We start from the raw sequence: 14393 nt of genomic DNA, 5'->3' as shown, positions 1-14393 counted from the left end.
TCAAACTTTCCTTTTTGTTACCGCCATACAAAGTGTATGGGGAAATGGTAACACAATAGGAAAAATCCCTGGGACATTTTTTTATCCCATTAGGATCGAAAGAGCTCGTAATTCTGAGTAGAAATAACACAAAAGTGGCAAAAAAGGTCACAATATATAAAAATGGCAAAATATAAAAGAAAGGCTAACTTAAGGGTTTCGTGTTGGAATGAAAGAATTTATTCTTATAAGAAACTTTATTAAAGAATAATTACAATATTTTTATTGTTTTTACCTCGACACTGACGTTGGCAGACCATGTCGTGTTACAGGGCTTCTCGTGCCGAGTCATCTTGGCGTTTCACACGCTTATTGTTATTTGTTGTTTGTAAAATGACGTGACGTCACAAGTCACAGACGTCACAAAATTATCCTATTGTTACATGCAACGGCAAAGTTACAGAAGAATGAAGTATATGCAGCTAGATTCATAAAAATCTCGATCATGATTGCAAAAACCGGGATTTCCTGCCGACGACCTCTCGAGATCTCGCGAGAACGAGATTGCATTCCCAAGTTGAGTAATAGACCTGGGGCCCCATTTCTCGAACGGTATTAGACTAATATTATTAGTCCACGAACTGTCAAATCGTATCGGTTACCATGGTAACACACTAATAATATTAGACTAATACCGTTCATGAAATGGGCCCCTGATTGTTTTATACTTCTTTGTAATATTTGATTACTTAGTTAAATAATATAAGGTAAAGTAGTGTGACATTAATTTTGAAGAGGTCACATTTTTATTTATTTCTGTGTCTGCTTCGCCATGTATGTAAAGTCGACATGCAAGTCAGCTCCGCCGTCGACTTTAACTATAGTCCCCGTGACTAGTTCACTGTCCTCGCTGGCCAGAAACGCCACCATCTTGGCTATGTGCTCAGGCTGACACACGCGCCGCATGGGGATGCATTTGGCCATGTTGGTTAGGAACTCGGAGTACGCCTCGTCGCTGATACCGGTTATGCGTTGGACGAAATCACTGACCTGTAAGAGTCGAGGAAAACTTTTAGATCACGTAGAAAAGTAAATTTATAAGGTCAATGTGGGTAAGACCGGCATATAATTTGTTTTGCAGGAAGTCCGTCATAGCGTAAAATATAAGAAGAGCTTCACTTCTTCTGATCAACCCTTCTGTAAGTAAAGTATGTGTACAAACTCAAATCTTAAAAGCGACGAAAAAGCTTTTAGACAGTCTTTCTTTATAGATCATACCTAAATTCATTTGAATCAATTCAATCTTTGGTTCACGAAACGCCAAATTTCATCTGGTACAACAGCCAATAGTAGGGATTCGGCGTTACTCGTTGTGCAAGACGTATATAAAGAGCTTGATTATTTAAACTTACTGTGACTCCAGGGCTCACTGTGTTGACTCTAACGCCTTTTGGTGCCAACTCGAGGGCGATCAGTTTTGTGAAGTGGTCTAGCGCTGCCTGGAAATAACATCATTACGTTTTTATTATTACGGTTCATTTTTCTAGGGCCAGAGTTGACAAGCCCTCTAGTCAGCAACAGATTTTTGATCAAGGCCCTCTCAGGCAATGACTCGGAAAGTGGTCACGAGGGGCGTATCATTAGATAAAAGATTCTGAATATCGGTTGACCCTTCCTTGGTGGATTGAGGATTAGGCCTTTTCTGTACTTGGGAAAATGTGCCACGCATTCTTGTAATTGAAGAGTGGCTGTAGTTGTCCCATGAGGATATTTTCCTCAACTGGGCTCAATCAGTAGAACGGGACTGCTGAGTCAGGTCATAATTTTTGCAATGATTCTGAGTTTTAAACGCTCTTTTAGTAAGTCAATAACGATTGGTTTCCTTACCTTCGACATGCTGTAAGGCAGGCTTCCCACCGCCACCGCCGTACCAGATATGCTTGAAATGTTGACGATGTTACCCTTGCTTTCGATAAGTGCTGGTGCCAATAGCCGCGTGAGGTTGTAAACGCCTCTTACGTTCGTGTTGAACACCTGTAAATTATATAATTTTCTTAATAAATTCGACACTTTAAATACAGATGGCGCCACTGCTATACTAATTAGAAGTCTTGCAAGATATGAATAGTATTGGCGGTGTGTCCATTAAACTCGATTCCCACAGACTTGTTATATATAATTATGTTCCTCCTGTTGAGTAGGTACTTATTTACAGGAAAGTTAAATTAAGTCCGGCCAACCTGCGCATGTTTTTGACACATCGCCACTTATGAACTTTATTCAATTAACTGAATTATTATTGTCATAATTTCATTTCAATCATAATTTTCTCTAGGAGATATGTCAGTGAGAGAATGTTTAATTCAATCCCCTTACTGTGAATGAAACATCTCCGTTTCATACCAGCTTGCAGCTTGACACAGTTTGCTGACAGTTCGTCAACCCTATTGCAAAGACGTAAGGGTCAAATATGGTCAGTTACGAGTATTGTTAGTACATATTCATAAGTAATGGAATTCGGATTACTCCTCTCCGATCGAACGTAGAATAATGCATGTCCAATGAATTTATGCAGAGAAACCATGGCAATCTAAATAGTAGGTATAGTGTGCCGAGAATGTCATCATCTCAGAACCGTTTTCGGCCATAGAATAGAATATGAATATTTTTTTTGCAATTTGCACTCAAATGCCGTGGAAAAAATTTATTAGCAAAAGCCGAGCGAAACTGTTTTTTTTAACGGGCAGTGCACATGGTGGCTACACTACACCATGAAGAATGACGCAGGATCACCATGTTACAGGTAGAGTTGTGACTGGTGCCGTTCTCGAGAATGTTCCCGTGTAAATATTCTCGAGCGAGAACGTTTCCCTGTACAAAACGGAGAAAGCCACAACTCTCGCTGGCGTGCCTTCAAGTGACTGACATACCCAATTAGTGCAACCACATAAAGCAGTTGTAAAGTGACACAATTGTAATGTCGGCTGTACACACTCGTCGAGAGCCTCTCGCCGGGAGTCTTGGCACCGCTCCAACCAATCGGAGAAGCGTGAGACAAGATAAGGATGAGCGAGAGAACACGAGAAGGGAGCAGCATGTACACACTCGTTCTCGACCTGTCTGTCTCGGGGTCTCTCGACGAGTGTGTATGTACAGCCCAAATTAAATTTGTAAATTGCAGCCACAAGTGGTCGAGCTAGCCTAACCTTGTCGTGAGGTGCCCAATTCTAGTACTTATTTAGGTAATATAGTGCCATCGGTACTCGTTAGATAATAGTATCTCTTAGATAAGATTAGAATAACAGCGGGACTTTCGTGGTGCAAATAATTTTGTATAGCAGATTATGGTTGAACAATTTAAAAGCTTTTTGTTTTTGATAAAGGTATGTATAGGCTTTCAGTTTTTTTGTTGTTGTGGTTGTTGTTTAAGATTAATAGAAGTAAACAAAAGATATGAAAGTGCGTGTGAAAGATGCGACGGAAGATATGGCAGTCGTGTGGGTTTTTATCTTTTAACTAAGTTACCCTCAACTTAAAATATACTACTCTTTAAAATGTTGCTCGTCAGCTATTTTATACAGTTATACTGCTGCAGGTTAAATATACAACTAAAAATAAATTAAAATTAGACATGTTTTCGTGATTTCTTTTTCTCTCGAGCCGACTTTCAGCATCTTTAAAGGTTTTAGTAGAGTCTGCCCTTGCAAATTTAGGGTGTCATTCTGAATCCCTAACAACGTTTGTCCTAAAGTCACTTGCCCTAACTGGTTTGTCCTAATGGGCACATGCCCTAACGATTAATTGTCATAACGATTATTTTCCATAATGTAAGGTTCTGAAAAATGGTTAGGTTTTAGAACTTGCTGCCACAAAAGTAGGTTAGGTTAGGGTTAGAACTGCGACCCCCGCAAAAAAGAAAATATGCTTAATAACATTAGGATAGGTTAAGTTAGGTTAGGGAAAAGAAAATTAGGGTTTTTAGTGTTAGGACAACTGATCATTATAACAAACAATATTAGGGAATGCAAAGATAGGAGAAAAGACTTTAGGGATTCAGATATAGATCCCAAATTTAATATACTTAGTCAAGTCAAGTTTCCGTATGAATTCAGAAATTAGCTCTAAACTTCCTGCTTTATAATATAAGTTTTCCTCACCTCATCAAATATCGCCATGTCGGTCCGCGCGAGGTCCGTCCGTGCGCCGACTCCTGCATTATTTATCAGGACGTCCAGTCTGAAAATTATAGAGAAAATGTAAAGATAAGATAAAGATAGTTTAATTATTCAAGTAGGCATCTTACAATGCGCTTATGAACGTCAAATTTAATAAAGCTAATACACCGGCAAATTACATAAATAAGCGTCAAACACAAAACTGTGTTCACGGCCTCCCTATAGACATATCCAAAAGTAAAGACTATAAAGGTAAATTTTCTTATTTAACCCTTATCCACATGAAAAGGTACCTACTTCTTTTATTTGGATAAGTATGATAAAATCATTGCCTACATTCCCACAATTCCCACAAGCTGTTAATTGCTCAACTGTGCGATTCTCCAGAAACTTCCTGGCTGGCACAACTAAACTGTGGAATGAACTGTCGCCAGCGGTATTTCTGGACCGATACAACATTTAAGAAAAGAGCGTATTCCCACCTTAAATCTGGCAACACTCTTGTAACCTGGGTATTGCAGGTGTCCATGGACTACGGTAATTGCTTGCCATCAGCCGCTTCGCTTATCACAAAAAAATGTTACGGGCAGTGCTCATTTGTTTTTGACCTTTGCAACCCAACGCTGGTCCTTTGTGTGCCGCCCGAAAAACTGGGGACTTACCGCGACCCACTTCGTTCAATCGTCTATTTGCTTTTCTACTGGGGCCCATTTCTCGAACGATATTAGACTAATATTATTAGTCCACGAACTGTCAAATCGTATTGGTTGCCATGGCAACACACTAATAATATTAGACTAATACCGTTTGAGAAATGAGGCCCTGTTCGAATATACAATAGCGATAGAGAGGCAGATAGCGAAATTTCGATGTCGACAACATAGACACAGTTATGATTCGTATTGAGGAATTTTTACCTTCCGTAATGGTCCAATGTCTCTTTCACCGTCTTCTCGCACCCCTCGTCCGTCGACAGATCAGCTACTATCTCCAGCGGCCGCCCTGCGCTTGCGACTGCAACCGCGCACTCGTCTACGACCGCGCGCAGGTTCTCCGCGTTGCGACCGACGATCGCAAGTCGCGCGCCGCGCTCGGCGAATAGTAACGCTATGGCTTTGCCGATACCGGCGCTTGCACCGGTCACTAGTACCACTTTGTTTTCGAAACTCATTTTTTAAGACAAAATAATGCACTTGAAAAAAAAGGAAGTTGTTTTGATTTGACGTTTGGTTCAGACACGTACCTATTTATAAATCACTTATTTTGAATGCCTTATTATGTCTAACAAGACTGTTCTACAAAAAAAACACTGTTCTAAAATAACTTTAGACGAGATACTGTGCCGAAATGTACCGAAATTATTTCTTATGCTATCTATGTTTTTATAATTCCAGATACTAAAATGATAGTTCGATTGGCCAATTTACCCAGCCATCGTGTTTTTGTACCAATTTTGTAAAAAATGATAAATCGGTCGGACAAATTGGGGCAATCTGGGGCAATCGAACTGAAATCGTAACCACAAAAGACAATCGTTTATCGCCAAACGTCAATAGAAAATAAATATGGTTCGGGATAACAGGGGCCCATTTCTCGAACGGTATTAGTCTAATATTATTAGTGTGTTGTCATGACAACCCATACGATTTGACAGTTCGTGGACTAATAATATTAGTCTAATATCTTTCGAGAAATGGGCCCCAGTTGCGACGAAAAGTCATCATTTCCAGGGGCCCATTTCTCGAACTGTATTACACTAGTAATTTAGTCCACGAACTGTCAAGTCGTATGGGTTACCATATCAACACACTAATAATATTAGACTAATACCGTTCGAGAAACGGGCCCCAGTTATTTATTTAAGGTTCGATTCGCGTTTTTTATAAACAATTGTCACTTGGCTAGCCCCCATGCTATTTTAGTATCTAGATCTAGAATATGAAAACAGTTCTTACGTATGCGACGTTCGTCTTAAGACTGAAGATAGAAATTACAAAACAGTTTATTATAATAACTCTTATCGGCATTATTGTTATCGCACAGACAGACAGACACTTGGGTAAACAAAACACTTAATGAATACCTTATCTCGCTTGCATTATTGCTTGTAATTTATTATAATTAAAACAATGACATTCACTTACGTATATAAATGTACTTGTACCTAAATTTATAACCAAAAATTAAATGGAACCTAAATAGGTATCTTATTTTTAGGAAAGTGTTAAAGGGGACAAAATTATTTTCGTTGTCTTGTTATTTGTCCTCAAAAAATGTGACGGAGCTTTTTGTATGAGATCAGTTTTAGGGTTCCGTACCCAAAGGGTAAAACGGGACCCTATTACTAAGACTCCGCTGTCCGTCCGTCCGTCCGTCTGTCACCAGGCTATATCTTACGAACCGTGATAGCTAGACAGTTGAAATTTTCACAGATGATGTATTTCTGTTGCCGCTATAACAACAAATACTAAAAAGTACGGAATCCTCGGTGGGCGAGTCCGACTCACACTTGTCCGGTTTTTTATTTTTTCTGATTTAAAATATAATCTACAGCTAGAAAGACATGTCCTAAAACTGATTAACGATTCTGTAACAGGTATAACATAGTTCGCAATTCCCATTTCTTTCAGTGAGTACCTATACTATTTTTCAGCTCAATCCAGCAAATTGTCAATGTGACGTGTCAGAAGCGCGCTAGAATAAATATAAAAAGAAAAGGTACCCCGAGGTGAGACGTCCCCGATTAATTCCCAAAAGGGACCTTTTGTTTACAATGTTTACTATATCTCAGGCGTGGAAAAATCTCGAAGATACATTGGTAACATTGGCTATATTAGGGTTGTCACCCACTTTTCATAAATAACGGATACTAACGCGTTAAGTACATATGTATGTTTAATTTAAGATTCTAGAGATAGTTCGAAAAGTGTATACATGTTCACTGACTATGTATTAACAGTATAAGTGTCTTGGGGCCCGATTCGGATTTTGAAATAGACATATTAGATATCTTTTAGACATCTCCAAGATACGATAACGATATGTTTAAGATCTAACCTGTCAAATTTGACATTTGCGCGATTCTGGAGATACACTTGATCGATTTCCACAGGATATGACTTAGAGATCCAATTCACATCTAATAGATATCTTACTCTATCTAACGTAAAAGTGACATTGCGAACTGCAAAAGCGAACTAGTTGATATCTAAACTATAACGTATCTAGAATGGATCTAGTACGTGTCGTTTCTTGTGAATATCTTGAAGTTCGAATACGGCAGTTGGCATCCTGCAGCGGTAAACTTATAAATACCTAGTGTTTGTTTGAATAAAGAATAAAATTCCTTTTATGCACCAGTCATTTTTAGAGTTCCGTACCCAAAGGGTGAAAACGGGACCCTATTGCTAAGACTCCACTGTCCGTCTGTCTGTCACCAGGCTGTATCTCATGAATCGTGATAGACAGACTAGACAGTTGAAATTTCCACAGATGATGTTTTTCTGTTTCCGCTATAACGACAAATGCTTAAAAGTACAGAACCCTCGGTGGGCGAGTCCGACTCGCACCTGGTTTTAGTTTTATTTAGCTAATTAGGTATATGTTATACGATATGTCGTGGTTTGTGAAACACCGTGGCTTATAATGAGTTAGGTCAACTTCGGGACGCATTATATTTTTATTTGATGTGTGTGCCCTATCCGTGCGTAAATGCCACTAAGAACTACGATGTATTAATTTATTCTTAATAATGATTAATCATATTGTAACACTCTTAACTTATATTTAACTAGCGACCCGCCCCGGCTTCGCACGGGTTACACAAACCCTTAACAAAGTATATAAACCTAAACCTTCCTCAAGAATCACTATTGATAGGTGAAAATCCGTTCAGTAGTTTTCGAGTTTATCGCGAACATACATACCTACACACAAACACGTGGTGATAATGACATTCAAATTTCGAACATTTCTTAAAAACAAAGGAATTTGATTTGATCTCACATTTTATTAGAAATGAAATGTCAATTGCAAACAGTGTATTCAAATGCCGCAATGGCCGTCGTAACATGCGGTCCCTGAACACATCATATAGAGCTTTTAATATATGTGTGTCGCTTTCAGCTCGTTTCATAAACTCATTCTTGTATTTTAATTGCCTTTTATTATGTAGCAATCACATAAAATACTATTTTAGTATCGGAGACAGAAATATTTAGACGGCTCCGATCCGACGTCATCATCATCATCATCATATCAGCCAGAGGACGTCCACTGCTGGACATAGGCCTCCCCCAAAGAGTGCCACAATGACCGGTCTTGCGCCACCCGCATCCAGCGGACTCCCGCGACCTTTACCAGGTCATCAGTCCAACGTCATCGTCATTCTTATGCACTTCATTTATATGCACTCAACCAGACCAAATACAACATAGACAACCCTAAGCGCACCAGACCAATGACAACACAGACAACCCACCGCAATCAAACAAATCCCAGTGGCTCCATTATTCGGCAAGTAATCATGGTCCCCATAAGATGTCGACCTAATTAGGTGACCCAGTTGCAGGCGTTTAACTCGAGCGGTTTATGACACCTTTACTGTCGTTCGGGTGTCGAGTTTGAAGGTTAATTTTGGCTTTTTTATTGTCTTTGGATTGTTCTAATTTGCCACAATGGCCTCTCAGTAAAAAGTTTTTGAAGTTTATTTAGCGCTTGATGGGAAATGAGGATCTACGTATATGACGTATGTCTATATTTTTATTAAACTGTTCTTCAAAAAAAATATCCAGACAAATTTTTAAAGGGTCGGTAGGCATGCAAAAACCTGTAGACTTGCAGGCGTCCTAAGGCTACGGTGACTGTTGACAATCAAGCGGGCCGTATGCTTGTTTGCCACCGACGTGTTATAAAAAAACCGGCCAAGTGCAAGTCGGATTCGCGCACGAAGGGTTCCGTACTATTACGCAAAAAACGGAAAAAAAATCACTTTGTTTGGGAGTATTACAGAAATATTTGTGATACAGTGGAATCCGTTTATTATGACTCCGCTTAAACTGACCAACCGCTTACTATGACGTAATTACTGTGCGAAGTTTGGTTTTCATATAAAATTCTTTGTGACAAAGTCGGATAAGATGACTTCGCTTATAGTGACAAATCGCTTACTATGACCTATAAATCCTATTTTCATGAAATTATGTCCGGTTATACTGACACATTCGCTGGTTTTCGTGGCCGTTCCCACGTCTTTCCCTGCGAGAACGTTTGCTGCATGCACGCGTGGCGTTCAGGTTGTTTTATTTTTACTCTCGGTGACAAGTTGATAATTGGTACAAGATTAATAAAACTCATCTCACACAAAGGAATTTGAGATTAATGCGGAAAAATTAACAAAAATAAGAAGTTAATCAACTATGCTTTATATGACATCCGCTTAGTATGACGTGTTTGTCACTTCCCTTCGATGTCATTATAAGCGGATTCTACTGTACTTAAATATTTAAATATAAGTGGTACTTAAATATTTATTTTATTCTGTTTTTAGGTAGTATTTCTTGTTATAGCGGCAACAGAAATACAGCATCTCAGAAAATTTCAACTGTTTAGCTATCACGGTTCATGAGTTACAGCCTGGTGACAGACAGACGGACGGACAGCGAAGTCTTAGTAATAGAGTCCCGTTTTTACCCTTTGGGTACGGAACCCTATAAATACTCATAATAAAATATACCTACACAATAAACTTATCGTTGTTTTTGTCCGCAGAGAGCGATCACAAGAGCACCAAGCGACATGGTGCTTCTGGCGTCGGCGGAGGCTCATCGTGGCTCTGCTGGCGTTCTTCGGGTTTTTCAATGTCTACGCGTTACGCGTCAACTTGTCCGTCGCCGTCGTCGCCATGACAGAGCCGGTAGAGACCAAGCTGGAGAACGGGACAGTTGTGTTTGTGAGTTTCTTAAATTATACTATGATTATGTCCTACTTTAACGGCGTGTAGGCTCATCGACCATCGTGGCTCTGCTGGCGTTCTTCGGGTTTTTCAATGTCTACGCGTTACGCGTCAACTTGTCCGTCCGTGGTCGCTATGACATAGCCGGTGGAAACCAAGCTAGAGAACGGAACTGTTGTGTTTGTAAGTATCAACAGCGAGCTGTTGGCTCATCGTGACTCTCCTGGCGTTCTTCGGGTATTTCAATGTCTATATACGCGTTACGCGTCAACTTGTCCGTCGCTGTCGTTGCTACGACAGAGCCAGTGGAGACCAAGCTATAAAACGGGACTGTTGTGTTTGTAAGTATTACAAATTAAATCATATATTCCATCATCATTGTTACTGGATTTCAATAAATCAGGTACCGTTCTCATATTTATGACTACCGACCCGCCCCGGTCTCGCACGGGTTACACAAAATCTTAACAAATTCTACACCTAAATTCCTCAAGATTCACTCTAATGATAGGTGAATCAATTGAGAAAACCGTATGATAATCCGTTCAGTATTTTTTTGAGTTTATCGCCAACATACATACACACAAACAAACAGACGCGGCGGGGGCTTTGTTTTATAAGGTGTAGTGATCTAATAATTGTATGGTACGTTTCTTTGCCTTATGTTTGGTGATACTGTAGATATTAATAAGCCGTGTTTCTTTCTTCCCCCTTTACTTTTCCCCTTCAACCGAACCCCATCACATTACTTACCATTTGCAAGAATATCCCGAATATATCTAACCATTTAACCTTGTAACGCGACTGCAACATATTTCGCACCCATGTCGTTACAAAACATAAAATGTTTCAAGGCGGACTCGAGGGGGCCTATTCGAGGACAGTCGTAAACTTATATTAATACGACCCTTTTCTAACTTCAGCGCAAATAGATCCTTTATGTAGCGTCACCCAATTTAATATGACCCTAACTGGACTTACTGTAATTTGTCTGATCTTTAACACGAGTGAATAAGATTCAATTTGCCTAGTTGTTTTTGGAAAATTAATAAAGGCTGTGGAAAATGTTGAATTTTAGCGATCGTAAAAATCAGTCCAGTAATCTCATGCAGAATGAAAAATACGTATTTTGCCTGTTTATATTAAAATATTGTTTGCTGTCATAAAATAAGCGAAGATGATATTTGATTTCATTTCATTTATTTCATGCGAAAAACCATGGTGTTACATAAAGGTTTGGTAGGTACATGGTCACCCTGCAAGGGCGTAGCACTGTCTTAAAAACTAAAAAGTTTATTTATACAGAACAATATGTTACGTTGTTCGTACGTATTTTGTGTACAGTCGCCGTCAGATATATCGGAGCGGCCGAGGTGCTCAAAAATATCTGAACACGCACAATAACGGCTCGGCAATAGAAGCGTGTTCACATAATTTGTGACCACCTTGGCTGCTCCGATATATCTGATGGCGACTGTACCTACATATAAAATTATCTTATTTTTGTATTTAAACTTTCGTACCTTTAGGTAAGTACATTATTTAACATTACAGTTTTATATTTCAAGAGTACGAGCCGGGACTTGAACTTGCGACCTTCTGTTTGAAAGTCGCACGGCCGCCAATGCCTCCAATTCCATTGCCAGAAGGCCCAGAAGCTATTTGAAATGAAATGAAATAAAAAATCTTTGATTTCATTATAAATAGCAATTTAGGTCTATGATCCGCTTGGCAACTAATCCCAAGATTTGACGTAGTTTTTATAATTTTCACGAAAGCGAACTGCCATCTGACCTTCCAACCCAGAGGGGAAACTAGGTCTTGTTGGGATTAGCCCGGTTTCCTCACGAGGTTATCCTTCACCGAAAAGCGACTGGTAAATATGAAAATGATATTTCGTACATAAGTTCCGAAAAACTCATTGGTACGAGCCGGGGAGCGCACTAGATGTTTAGTCGGAACGGTGAGCGTTCAACAAAAGAATTAACTAATTGATACTTTACGTTGCAGATACCAGAGTTTGACTGGAGCTCCCAAACCAAGGGTCTGGTGCTGTCATCATTCTTCTACGGGTACCTGGTGACGCAGCTGCCCGGCGGCTGGCTGGCGGCTAAAATAGGAGGTAACAGGTCCGTTCCGTCTAGCACATTATTAACTTACTAGCTTCTGCTGACTTTGCGTGATGATGATGATTGATATATGTTCTACGGGTACCTGGTGACCTCAGATCTTAGAATGGCCACACCCTCAATGATGTGGTGGGGGACAGTTGGAGACAGCGAGACATTGAAATTATGCTTTGTTATAAATCTCCTTACTTCTTATAACTATGCTGGTGACGCAGCCTGGTGGCTTCCTGGCGGCTAAAATAGTAGGTAACAGGTCCGTTCCGTCTAGCACATTATTAACATACCTACTAGCTTCTGCTGACTTCGTCTGCGCGATGACGATGATTGATATATGTGCTACAGGTACCTGGTGACTAGGGCTTGCAATTCGAATATGTCGAATATTCGACCTGTTTTGATATTCGAATATTTAGTCGCTCAGGTTTCGAATATTCGAATATTTTTTATTACCAGAAAAAATCTATTTTCATCCGCTATAGTTACAGTTTCTGTGTGTTTTGCCGGGTATTTACAGTGAATGAGGAACGGTAAGTAACCAAATGCGAAGGAAATAATGTTTTTACTGTATTAAATTCCTCTCGATATCTCGTGAATACAGAAGATACCTTCAAAGAAAACGAAATCAAAAAGTATGTTTTTTTTACGGTGCGGCTGATGCTTTTTCTAGGTACAAGCAACGTTACGCAAGTTTTAAGTTAAATTGTCATTCTGTTTATTGAGTACAAGCGTACCTTTAGTCTAAACCTTGCACTTTATCGCAATTTGCAAATTTGATCATACTAAACCTGCCCAACTAGGTAATCTAGCCATGTACATTTAGCTAACGAATAATCCACCCAGTAGTCAGTCAACTTTTTCCCTTAAATATTCCAATACCTATTATATAATTTATATCATAAACCGACCATTAAGAATCAAAACTAAACTTGCCAAGACAAATACTGTCAATAAAGATTCAAAATACAATGTTATTAAAGGCCATTTTACAGGCCTCTGAGTGACTAGAAGTTAATTTAAAAATCAGAAAATCCTACTATTTTTTTCGTACGTGTTTGGAATTTGGATGTTTAAAGTTATATTAATTCACGCAACGACGCATTTATAATAAAAGTTTTATCAAGAGATATTGAAAACGCCTAATTATAGCGTTTTACTTGTTTTTATAAACGTGGGCATCTCAGAGTAGGATGATAAAATCTAGTCAATTACTTAAGTGGATTTCTGCAAAATATCATTAGTTTTAGCAATATGTGGAAATAGCTTTTGAATAAAACGATAATAAACCGATTTTTTTCCTTTTCTTATTTTTTTTAATATTCGAATAATTATTGGAATAAGTATTCGAATATCTCGCCAGAAAAAGTCGAATATTCGAATACCTGAAAGTTTCGAATATTTGCAACCCCTACTGGTGACGCTGCCCGGCTTTTTTTCTTGTCCCAAATTGGGATTGGGATCAAGGCCTGTTCACTTCCTAAGAAAGTTATGTCCCCAAATAATTGCGCATGTGTGCGCCTTAATCTTCTATGTGTGCGTTGGCCTCCGGGAAAAAGTTGCGAGTAATAAAAATAAAAACATTTTTCTACAGCAACATTGCTCCCAACTCTGATTTAAATTATCACGAATTTTATACAATATTAATCATAAAACGGGACTTAAAACGCTTAAAACTTAATTACATGCGATTAAGTTTTATAATGAATATTTGCTTCCAACTGTCTTAATCAATGTTCATAAAATATATGGAGGGTAGGTACGTCTACCCACCATAATAAAAAATATATTTGTCAATGACTCTGTCCAACTGCTGTGGTTAAAGTTCATAACGAAAATTTTATTCATTAACTCTTTAAATAATACATACAACGTGTACCGCTACGTACCACTTAAGACTGTAAGTCTGTACCTACATGGATTACAGCAATGCACATAGAAAATGTGCTAAATGCGGAGCAACGGCTGTTGAAGCAGCCAGAGTGAAATTTACAACTTTAGTGGGTTCAGAAGGAACCGAGTCATAACGCATCTGGAAAGCGTATTAATTAACCGTGAAGAAATGTATGAATACAAGTTGGAAATCTGTGTAAAATGCCGTATGTAAAGTGTAGTGTATCTGTGTGTAAAGTGTAATAGGTAGTGTCCGACCGAAGGTTCGGT

General features: G+C 39.0%; 2 protein-coding genes across 2 annotated transcripts in view; one reads left to right on the top strand and one right to left on the bottom strand.

The window, feature by feature from the left end:
* The window catches only part of LOC134793362 (vesicular glutamate transporter 1), a 53941-nt gene that overhangs the window by 23911 nt on the left and 15637 nt on the right, over positions 1-14393 (top strand). Inside the window, exons 2-3 of the mRNA XM_063764922.1 lie at positions 9924-10104; positions 12118-12236. Coding sequence (XP_063620992.1) covers positions 9924-10104; positions 12118-12236 — 300 coding nt within the window. The remainder of the gene's footprint in view (positions 1-9923; positions 10105-12117; positions 12237-14393) is intronic.
* Positions 209-5336, bottom strand: LOC134793956 (3-oxoacyl-[acyl-carrier-protein] reductase FabG-like). Its single transcript, XM_063765669.1, has 5 exons — positions 5072-5336; positions 4137-4215; positions 1867-2013; positions 1392-1478; positions 209-1029 (listed from the first exon to the last, which is right to left on the bottom strand). Exons 1-5 carry the CDS (start codon positions 5323-5325, stop codon positions 790-792), a joined length of 807 nt encoding a protein of 268 aa, XP_063621739.1. The 5' UTR covers positions 5326-5336; the 3' UTR covers positions 209-789.

This window comes from Cydia splendana, chromosome 9 (assembly GCF_910591565.1).
Source record: "Cydia splendana chromosome 9, ilCydSple1.2, whole genome shotgun sequence".
Classification (NCBI taxonomy): Eukaryota; Metazoa; Arthropoda; class Insecta; order Lepidoptera; family Tortricidae; genus Cydia; species Cydia splendana.
The sequence above is the reverse complement of the archived record's forward strand: the minus strand, read 5'-3'. Positions and strand labels throughout refer to the sequence as shown.

Excerpts from the sequence above, each read along its gene's own strand:
- LOC134793956 (XM_063765669.1), bottom strand. The coding sequence starts at position 5,325 with ATGAGTTTCGAAAACAAAGTGGTACTAGTGACCGGTGCAAGCGCCGGT. Across the intron at positions 4,216-5,071 it reads ACATTGGACCATTACGGAAG|ACTGGACGTCCTGATAAATA; the intron begins GTAAAAATTCCT and ends TATAATTTTCAG. Across the intron at positions 1,030-1,391 it reads CAGTGAGCCCTGGAGTCACA|GTCAGTGATTTCGTCCAACG; the intron begins GTAAGTTTAAAT and ends CGACTCTTACAG.